This window comes from Spea bombifrons, chromosome 7 (genome assembly GCF_027358695.1).
Source record: "Spea bombifrons isolate aSpeBom1 chromosome 7, aSpeBom1.2.pri, whole genome shotgun sequence".
NCBI lineage: Eukaryota > Metazoa > Chordata > Amphibia > Anura > Pelobatidae > Spea > Spea bombifrons.
Genome location: NC_071093.1, coordinates 46,602,714 through 46,613,703, shown reverse-complemented (window position 1 = coordinate 46,613,703; position 10,990 = coordinate 46,602,714). Strand labels below are relative to the sequence as shown.

Below are 10,990 nucleotides of genomic sequence, written 5' to 3'. Positions count from 1 at the left end.
GACACACACTCCTGGACCAGCCCTTTGTGAAGAACTTTTGAGCGACCCGAGAGACAATTGCCCCTGTATGTGGGGTGTCAGGGAGACCCGAAATAAAAAAGGTGGACAAGACTACGGCAGGCAGCGGATTCTGGATTTAGCCTCTCCGAGTCAGTGTTACGAGGAAGCCTGAAGAAGGCCGTGCGCCCGTGGGAGTTCGCCACAGGAGCAATGACAAAAATATGTAATAATATCAGTGAACAAGCGTTATTGGGAAACGTGTAAAATGTTACTGAAACAGCAACATTAATAAAAATCAGCCTCCCAGCAGAAGTGGTAGAGGGTAATACAGTGAGGGTATTAAACATGCATGGGATAGACATACGGCTCCTGAATCTAAGACGAGACCGACGACTGATTAAGGTTTGAGTCGTTACAGCAGGAGAGACGGGCGACTAGACGGGGGCCGCAAATGTATTAAAAAATATATTAAAGCCGACCTCCCAGCAGGAAACCGGATGAAAATCCGGAGCAGGTTATGGGGTTTTGTTGAGGTTTCTTTCAGAATGGTTCCGCTCCTTTAAGTATACTTTAGTAACGCTCCCCCCCCTCCATTATCTTTTTATAATATTGTTCCCATCAGCTTTCTGGGGTCTCTTTGCGTGGCGTCGGGGTAATTGTGCAGATTACCGCCGCGACCCGGTGTTTAGAATAAAGTTCCTTATTGCCCCGTCTCAGAGGTTGTGTTCTCGGCGCAGGGAAGGAGAAAGTTATCGTGGTGATTGACGACCTCCAGGACTCGAGCCCCCACGAGAAGAACCGGATCTCGGAAAATCAGCCCAGCATCGGGAGACTGGCCGCCGAGCTCGTCCTCTTCCACAAGCAAGAAAAAACATTTTGGGATAAAGCGCAGACAATAAAGGAGTCGACCCAAGGTGGGAAAACAGGACATTATTTATATAGCGCCAGCACGTTCCGTAGCGCTGTACCAACAGAGTCGGTAAAATCATTTAAAATCACACACAATAACAAACTGGTACAAGGGGAGAAGAGGGCCCGGCTCCCGGTGTAAGAAATGAAGGATGCCTTCAAAATTTGATACTACATTTATTGCATAATGTTTTGGGGACGATTTGGGTTTCTATAAGGTGAGATATCTGGTTTTACAATGTAAGGTCGTTTGCATATTAATGCTTTACAAAGGGTTTGGAACAAAGGCTCCAACAGAGGTGGGATACCCCACAGGGGGCAGACAACTGAAGCCGATGTATATTAACATAACTGTGTGCATGTTTGCATAGACTACCTGTCTCCTCCATAATTGGGTCATACAGGAAATCTCTGGAAAGAGGGGTTGGGTGAAGCACTTTCTGGGAGGTACAAGGAATTCTGGGATGACTAGTTAGGGGTTGCAATAGTCAGAAGAGTCTGAGTAAGAGAGAAAGGAGAGTCGGAGAGAGAAGAGTAAGAGAGAAAGAAGGGAGAAAGAGGAGTCTGAGAAAGGAGAGCGCAGTGAACAGAAGTGTCCTGGGTCAGGAGACTCAGAACGAAGCTGCGCAAGATGGCGTTCGGGAGAAGCCTGTGAGCTGAGAGAGGTTTCCCAAGAATGTGCTTAAGTATCCCTTTTGTTTTGTGTTATTGGTAAATGTTTTCTGTATGTTATATGTTTTATAACCTGTAACAGTAGCCTAGTTCAATATCAATATACATTTTTCTATACGCTTGTATTTGTGCTTTATTCGTCACACATTCCCTAAAAGAATATCCCTGTAAGAGGGTCATAATTTCTTACACCGGGAGCTTACAATCTAGTCAAAGCTTAAAAACTAAAAAATTATAATTGGGGGGGTTGTTATACAAAATATATATGAATATATATGAATAATTGTTACAATATATATTATAATTGATATCATTTTTTGTGTTTACAGGAAAGCAGAGTGCTGCTGAACAAAAGATGGCCGACAGCCCAGTGTAGAGCACAGGAGGAATCCGTACAAAAATAGAGAAAATCTGAAAATTTCCATGAAAATAAGAAAATATTTCTTCTCTACTTTTTTTTCTTTTATCAGGAATTTTAAGTATTTAAACATATATTCACTTAAGGAATGTGGTACTGTTTGTTTTTATTAGGAAACTTGTAGTACCTGGAATATTCCGAAGAAATATATATTGTTCGCAAGCTAATTGCTTAAATTGCAGCGATTTCCCCAAAGGCGATGATAAACACAGTTTTATTGCTGCTGCCGCGGTATCGCTACCTTGGGTGTTGTTGCTGTTCCCGGTTCTCGGTTCTGCCGTGGCGTTTGACATTGATCTGACCTTGTCAGCGAGTTTGGCCGATCCTCACCCAGTTTTATTCGTCCTTTGCAGCCGTTTCCGTTCCAGTTAATGATTGTGTTTCAGGCTACGTATTAAACGGAAGATCATTAGCACCTGCTTGGTAAAATTGTTTACTCACCTAATTACATGCCTACAAAATGCCTGAATGCGCGAGGGATGCCGGCACCGAATACTGATTTCATTTACATTTTCCTTCTCTGCAATCACTTTGCATGTAGTTGTAAGGGATATTGTAACCAACAATGTATCCTTGTACTGTATCACTTGAAATAAAAACACCATACTCGAATTGGAATAAACAGGCCGTGTACTTTTATTTAGCTTATAACAAACATCACAAACTTTAAAGAAACTCTTGGCCCAAACCCAGAGTCTCACCTCCAATAACTTAAACCATAAATATATATATACACCTATATAACCAAGCCATCCGCCCTAAAAGCCAGACGGCATACACCATGACACCAGTCCATCCCTAAGAAGGGACAACTTTTACCCTGATAAAAGCACACGACAAATATATAAAATAAAGCATCATAATATTCATAACAGGGAGGGGGGGATGGGAGCTTTTCAAGAAGAAGTTCCATCTTCGCCCGCGGCTCTCCTGCACCGCCGAAATACCAGCCTTTACAGGTAAGTATTCACAGCTTAGCAGTTCGCCTTGTGGCATGACTGCAAGCGCTCCCACAGCTCCTATTTATAGCGCGAATTGGCGCCTTTTTGCGCAGCGAGGCAAAGGCGGCGAATCACTAAGCGGCGCGCGCACATCCAGCAATTTCCAAGTTACATCACCCAGGCTATTTTTTTTTTTTTTCTAACTTCTGACCTGAACTTTTGACCCTGCCTATTAGATCAATAGGTGACCTCTAGATGAACCCAACCTCCTATCCCCACAACTACATGCCGCCCCGCGCTATTTAGGCGGCAGGGCTCTTCATTTTGTTAAATGATAAAAATAAACCATTAACCATTAGCATGACCTGTGTGTATATCGCATGCCGGGTACCGTGAGCCGTGTGTATATCGCATGCCGGGTACCGTGAGCCGTGTGTATACCGCATGCTGGGTACCGTGAGCCGTGTGTTTACCGCATGCCGGGTACCGTGAGCTGTGTGTATATCGCATGCTGGGTACCGTGAGCTGTGTGTATACCGCATGCCGTGTACCGTGAGCTGTATGTATACCGCATGCTGGGTACCGTGAGCCGTGTGTATACCGCATGCTGGGTACCGTGAGCCGTGTGTTTACCGCATGCCGGGTACCGTGAGCTTTGTGTATATCGCATGCTGGGTACCGTGAGCCGTGTGTATACCGCATGCTGGGTACCGTGAGCTGTGTGTATATCGCATGCCGGGTACCGTGAGCTGTATGTATACCGCATGCTGGGTACCGTGAGCCGTGTGTATACCGCATGCTGGGTACCGTGAGCCGTGTGTTTACCGCATGCCGGGTACCGTGAGCTTTGTGTATATCGCATGCTGGGTACCGTGAGCCGTGTGTATACCGCATGCTGGGTACCGTGAGCTGTGTGTATATCGCATGCCGGGTACCGTGAACTGTGTGTATATCGCATGCCGGGTACCGTGAGCCGTGTGTATACCGCATGCTGGGTACCGTGAGCTGTGTGTATATCGCATGCCGGGTACTGTGAGCTGTGTGTATATCGCATGCCGGGTACCGTGAGCCGTGTGTACACCGCATGCCAGGTACTGTGAGCTGTGTGTATATCGCATGCCGGGTACCGTGAGCTGTGTGTATACCGCATGCCGTGTACCGTGAGCTGTGTGTATATCGCATGCCGGGTACCGTGAGCTGTGTGTATACCGCATGCCGGGTACCGTGAGCTGTGTGTATATCGCATGCCGTGTACCGTGAGCTGTGTGTATATCGCATGCCGGGTACCGTGAGCTGTGTGTATACCGCATGCCGGGTACCGTGAGCTGTGTGTATACCGCATGCCACGTGGTGTGTGATCTAAACCCCTAGACCTGTGGACCTTAGGGGTCGCTTCTCTGCTATAATATAGAAGACTGAACCTTTCTGACCCAAGAATCTGGGAGACGTCATTTGTTTTACTTGCGTATAAGGAGACCTCGTTCGCATCCTGACCCCGGACTTTTAACGACCCTTGAAGTGACTTCTCCTCATTGAATCGCCCCAGGGACCCCTCCTGCCCCTAAGAGTCCTTTGGCAGCTGTTCTTGCCAATAAATCGGAAAAACCATCTTAATGCCGAGTGGCCATTCTTTGACCCCGAGCCCAGGTCTGTGATATCTCTTTAGGGCTGTTCTGGAAAAGGTGCGGGGCAAGAGCAGAGGAGGACCTGCGGCTCCACGTTCCTGGTTAAAGCCCCATAGATCCACGCTCCAAACCTCGCTCATATATATCGCTCCAGTAGCCCGTGCCGTATATATTGTGGCCATGCTCAGGTTCCTCCGTTTCTGGAAGTTTCTGGATTTGCATTATGGGTTCCAATACATCTCCAATGCAGGAAGAATAAGGAGAACCCAGAATGTTCTTTGAAACCCATTTGTATTTCTGGTAATTTTACCCCTCGCTGTGCACACAAAATAAAAAGCAGCAAGAGGGAAACTGCTGCACAGGAGGCATTAGTGGGTAACGCGGGGTTACTGGGAAGAATGGCCTATAAATATATTTACCAAAAAACTGACATTCACGCTCAAACCCACGACTCTACCGCACACAAACTTACTCTAACGCACCTCCCTCACTCTGTCGCTCTGCTCCCACGCTTTAACCGTAAGGTGATGCGACGTCACACGACCCCATCGCATTCCTTATCCTAACAGCGCTTATTGGACCAACATAGAAAAAAAGACATTTTGAGACCTCAGAGGTCGCTTCTTCGCATCCAAACTCCACCAATGTTAGGTGATTCTTGGGAAGCGTACGGATGCCGAGCGTCTCCACGTTAAAGTCTGAAGCGGTTTGGGGGGGGGGTGTGTGGCTGCCAGGGTTTCAGGGACAGTAGGTCTGTCTGGGGTGAGGATTAACCCTGTGCATTCATGCTGTTCTGTAATTGGCCAGTGGGAAGGGCAGCGTGTGCTGCACTCCATGTTTTCTCCACTAGATGGCAGTCTTTGTTATTTGTGATTCAGGAAATGGGTTTGATGCCAGAGAATTGATTGACTTTCACTTTCATTCTTACTGTAAGCTGCCGAGCCCCTACAAGAGAAGAGTCGCCCCTAAGGTAGGTACGGTGGGCAAAATATTAGGGGGCTGACAGAATTAGGGGTCTAGGGGCAGACAGACTGGGGAGGGGGCAGTAAGAAGGCAGCTTCATTCTCCCGCTCTGTGTGGGTTTATTTTTTTTATTACCAGTAAAAGCCTAACATTTTACTTAACAAGCTAAAGAGCCGGATTTATGCCTCTCTCCCGCTCTCTGTCCTTCTCTATCTCTCTTCTTTATTTCCTCAACTCTAAAACAGACAAAAATATGGCAAAGAAAGTGATCGGAATATTCTCGAGGGACAGCGAAGAGTCATACAGATGGTTAATTAACTTCCTATTAACCCTTTTTGGAGTGGGAGACGTGCGTCCGGTGTACATCGCTCCAAACAGCTCCCGACATTTCAGGGACGAGCTGTCCAAGTGCTCGTTCGCCGTCATCTATCACACCCTGAACAGAGGAAGACTGAACCTCACGGACGTGGCCGACTCGCTGTATGACCGGGAGCTGGAGGCTTTGAGCGCCAGGCTCGGTAAGAGGCCATAGGGAGTCTGGGTCGTTGGGAATACTCACTTAGAAGTTGCATTCCCCTCCAAGTTAAGGGTTAACCTGATTGAGCACAGACGTCGCATTAGGTTACAACAGAGAGAGAAAATGATCATTTTTATTGATGATATACAAAATTGACAGGGCTGATGGGGTTTTTCAGGACGCTTGCTATGGGTATTAGATTGTAAGCTTTCATTGAGCGTTTAAAGTTACAATAAGTAGGGGAGAGTCTGACAGGGTAACATCCTGGGGACGGGAGTGGGGAGAGGGGATAACGGATGGAGAGATGCAAGTCACAGGCAGAGAGTAGAGAGCGGTTAGGGGGTATTTGGAGATAAGAACTGAGATATAGGGGAGCAGGGATGAAGCGATGGGGAAAGATAATAATTACGGAGGTGCACATGGAGAGGCGAGGGGTGGCTTGCAGGGAGCTGCAGTAATCCACGCGGGAAATCACAGGGAACAGAAGAGATTTATTTACAAGTCTCCGTGAGGAAAGGATGATTTCTGGAGATGTTCCTCAGGTTAAGTCCTCTGGATTTGATGAGCGACTGAGGGGGGGGGAGGATGGAGCAGAGTCGAGTGAAACACCAAGGGCCACAAACTGGGGCTGTTGGGTAGATTTACGAATCAGGGAAGTGGAATCATCAGCAGTGATGAAGATATCGGGAACTAGAGAGAAAGGAGACGGAGGGGAGGCCATAAGGGATTTAGGAGATACAGTAAAAGGTAAAGTAGTGAGTGGTCAGCATGAAGGTGGTTCTAGAATCCAAAATAAGAGATCCATTCTCCAAAAGACGTGGTTTACATAGAGAAGAGGTCCCAGCGCTGAGTCCCAATGCCACCAACAGAAGAAACATGAGGCAGACAAGAAGACACGGAAAGTGCGATCGGGAGAGAGCAAGAATGAAAGATCTGATAAAGTATCAACGTCTATGTTCAGTGTTACAATGTAGCAGACAAACCTTAGACGTCCGATCATTACAGGTAGAGAGAATGTCATTGTGGTGATCGATGACCTTCGTGGCGGCGAGGACAAGCAAAGCATCCTGAGGAACCAGCCGATGCTTGGGAGATTGGCCCAGGACGTCTTTCTCTTCACCACGATGGATAAGCAGGAGATAAACGAGCAACCACAATATCAGATGTCTGGTTCTGCAGCAAGAAACCTGCAAGAGATGAAAAAACTCATTGCTACAGGTACGGAAACCAGTCGACGATTTCATGTCATGAGCGACCGGTCAGGGTTCATAGGAGGCTTCTCTGAGAGGAACAAAAGTAACAATAATGTTGCCACATTTTGACCAATTAAGCCAAAGACAAACACTTTGGTTTCTGGTTGGGCTCAGATACCTACCCCCTAAGCCATCAGGAGCACAGTCTAGAGAGAGAGAGGCAGAGTTATGGTACCAGATGTGTAAATTAGAAAAGGTATCTAACGTGATAACCGTACATGACCCATGTGAGACCCTCACACCCAACATGGAGCCGCCCGGTGGAGCAGGAGGATGCCCAGGGGTCTGGCCATAGCCGAGGGTTTCCCGTTGATCTTCATGCCGTTCGCACCCTCGGATGGTATATTCGTTTATTTGAACGCAATCTCTGTTCTGTTTTTTGCATTTTCATTGCGCTGTCGTATTTTCCACTAACCGGCTTTTATTTGTTTGTTTCACAGAATCGGGCAAGTGGGTGAGTATCGACTTCATGAAATCAAAAAATGAAAAGAATGGCTCTTTCGTGCAGAGATATTCATTTTCTGGAGATCACATGAGAGAGAGTATTTGGCCAACACCAAGGTTTCTCATACTTTAAGAAAAGCTGTGTTCCCTGGGGAAATCAGGCAGCACGCGTAGGGTTAACCACACTGAATATTCCCCACTAGAACCGGCATCGCATATGACAGAAACTTCGGGATAACCACGCTGCCCGATCATACATATGAGGCGCGAGATCCATTTATAACAGGTTCATCGTCAGCGATTCCCTGGGGTCCGAAGAACGTTTTACGCGGATTTTCTAGACGATAAAATCACGTCTGGAAGCTTTTAGTAAAACAAATACCCTTTCTGTGCCACGTTAAATATATTAATTCAGGAGATGGGGGGTGATGACGTATGAAAAGAGCCCATGTGGGAAGTCTGGACTCCATCCCATGCTTCACCTCCCCTATAAATCGTAATATAAAAAAACATCGTGGGGCATATAGTCCCCATGTAAGGAGACGCGGTCAGGGCCACGTCGGACCCTTGTGAATAATTTTGGACTGGCCTCAATGAAACCCATTAGAATCAGGTGTATGGGGGGGTAAAATGGCGGCCCAGGTTCTGACAGCTTCTTCTCGTTCTCTTGCAGTGGTATTGCAAATGGCTGCTGGTCATCCTCATTGTTGTGCTGATCGTAGTCATCTGCGTCATCGCAGTATCTTACAGGCCGCAGCACTTGACTTTGGCCAACTCCACCACCACCCCGCTTCCCACCACTATCCATTACATCAGCGGTCCCAGTTCTACCAGCGGCCTTAATGCCACGAACGGTCCCAGTTCTACCAGCGGTCTTAATGCCACGAACGGTCCCAGTTCTACCAGCGGTCTTAATACCACGAATGGTGCCAGTTCTACCAACATTCTCATTTCTACCGGCGGTCCCAGTTCTACCAGCGGTCTTAATTCTACCAACAATTCCACGAAAAGCTTCGCTACCCCGTGACACAGAAGCAGGGGTCCGGCTGAAACTCACCCCCAGCTTGGCTTTGCTTCACCTACAGTTTCCTTTGATTTTGTCACCAGAATTATAGAGAATCTTTTATTTAAATCTGTAATTCCTCTGAGATTCGGTATCATGATCTATTACTCATTATTATCTGCATGCAACTTATTCCTGGGAACACTTAACCCCTTCATGGATCTGGCATCTGTCAAACGGTTTTACGGCCCCTCTAACCAGGGAGTAAACTGACCAAGGACGCTCTGACTGAACCGGATCTGTCCATTGGATCTCCGCCAGTCCGGCTAATTTACTGCTGAGCCCATCCCCCGACACCTCTGTGTTTATCTGAAGTCTTTGTTAACGTGTGAATTGTGCTTTTGTATTTAGAAAAGTCTGTTTTAGCTTCATTAATGCCTGAGGAAGGGAGCGGACAACTTGGTCTCGAAAGCTCGCAATCAAACTCTCAGTCAGCCAATAAATGCTATCATTTAACTATACTTTTCTCCTGTTTTCTCAACGGCTAACACGGTACAAAACCTTTTTATTGATCTATTACTCACAAATAATTAATAAAAATTTTTGTCTGGTCTTAATTATTTTGGGCTCTACGTTACTTCTCGGCGTTAATATGGTTTTTGGTTAATATGGCGGCGGTACTCGGAAGAGGAGAGAATAGCGCAAACGGATCGGAGAGAACCAAGGTAAGGAGAGATGGAGGGAAAGCGAATGAGAGAGAGGGGAAAAAAACACACATTTGAAACAAAAGTTCTCCTTCATTTTTTCGGGGCCCTTTTATCGTTTTTGGACAAAATTACAATTCTGTTTCCGACGGCCACATTTACTCTCTCTTGCTTTCGTTTTTCTTTACTCTGTCTCGTGCTCTCTGAATGACTCTCTATTTTCTCTGCCGACCGCTTCCGTGTCTCGCAGCTCCGCTTCACGTCTCTCCTCTCTTCTTTCTCCGTCCTTGCCGAGGCAGCCATTTTGGCGGACGTTCACACAAGGTTATTGTAGCACAAGATGGTGGAGCTTCCAGTGATGCCTCCCCCCCGACCCTCCATTTCGGCAGAAGTTCGCCGGGAGGTTTTATCCGGGAAGAAAGAATAGAGAGGAAAGAAGTGGTCAGCGGAGAAGGGAGGGAGGCATTCAGAGAACGGGAGTGAAAGAGCCTGCAAAGGTTATTTCTTCGTTTTCGTCGGTTTCTTGGGGTCCCGGCCTCGTTTTCAGAGATTCCTTCAAATTTACAAAATCCCCAAATTTTGTTATATTTGCAATTTGTACAAATCCGAATTACTACCTATACACGACCCGGTCCATAGGAACCCGCCCCCCCCCTCCCCCCACTATCCTGACACTCATCCCACCATGGACTAGTAGATACCCTTTTTTATAGGGTTAATTTTCTGCAGGGGGTCCACTCCTCCTAAATGCACTTTGCTTTCGCTTTCTTTTTGACTTTCATTTGCTTTTCAGAAGACGGAGCAGCCGGTGCAGGAGAGAAACCCACCCTAGTCTGGTATGTGGGGTGATTTGGGGGGAATTAGGGGGCAGTTGTGGTAAGGGAGATAGACAGTTGCTATGGCGATAGCATAACTTTCAAACCTCCATTTTGTAGACATACCCCTATAATGCATGATAGTCTTCTTTGTGACCTCAAATTGAACCTCACCCCCCTGCGAGTGTCCGTCCCATCTCCAGCCAGACCAAAAACACTCGGTTCCCTCAAAACTCCTGTTTAACCCATTGCTGCCCTGTTATTCATAGGAAAGCTTCTCTGCGTAAAACACAAGGATGCCAAAAACTCAAGTGATCGGAATATTCTCGAGGGACGGCGAAGAGGCGTATCAATGGTTAATGGACGCCTTCATAACCTTCCCTGGAGTGGGAGACGTGCGTCCGGTGTACATCGCTCCAAACAGCTCCCGACATTTCAGGGACGAGCTGTCCAAGTGCTCGTTCGCCGTCATCTATCACACCCTGAACAGAGGAAGACTGAACCTCACGGACGTGGCCGACTCGCTTTATGACCGGGAGCTGGAGGCTTTGAGCGCCAGGCTCGGTAAGAGGAGCCATCAAACCACGTCCACAATCCCGTCCTCCGGCCGTGCCTCCCTGCGTGTCCGTAGAGCCCGTTCTGTTGCTGGTGGTTTCCAGAGTTGGTGGCCAACCCCAGTCTAATGGCAGTCACCGGTGAGATGGTAGCACCAAGTTCCTCGTCTTC

The 10,990-nt window shown here is 47.3% G+C and overlaps 1 protein-coding gene across 2 annotated transcripts in view; it reads left to right on the top strand.

Moving 5' to 3' along the window:
• The window catches only part of LOC128501165 (uncharacterized), an 11,117-nt gene extending 9,043 nt beyond the window's left edge, over positions 1 to 2,074 (top strand). Inside the window, exons 10-11 of one of the 2 annotated variants that reach the window (XM_053470554.1) lie at positions 738 to 914; positions 1,911 to 2,074. In XM_053470554.1, the coding sequence (XP_053326529.1) occupies positions 738 to 914; positions 1,911 to 1,957 (224 nt within the window). In that variant the 3' untranslated portion in view covers positions 1,958 to 2,074. The remainder of the gene's footprint in view (positions 1 to 737; positions 915 to 1,910) is intronic. The other variant, XM_053470555.1, reaches the window with a different exon arrangement.
• The last annotated feature ends 8,916 nt before the right edge of the window (positions 2,075 to 10,990 follow it).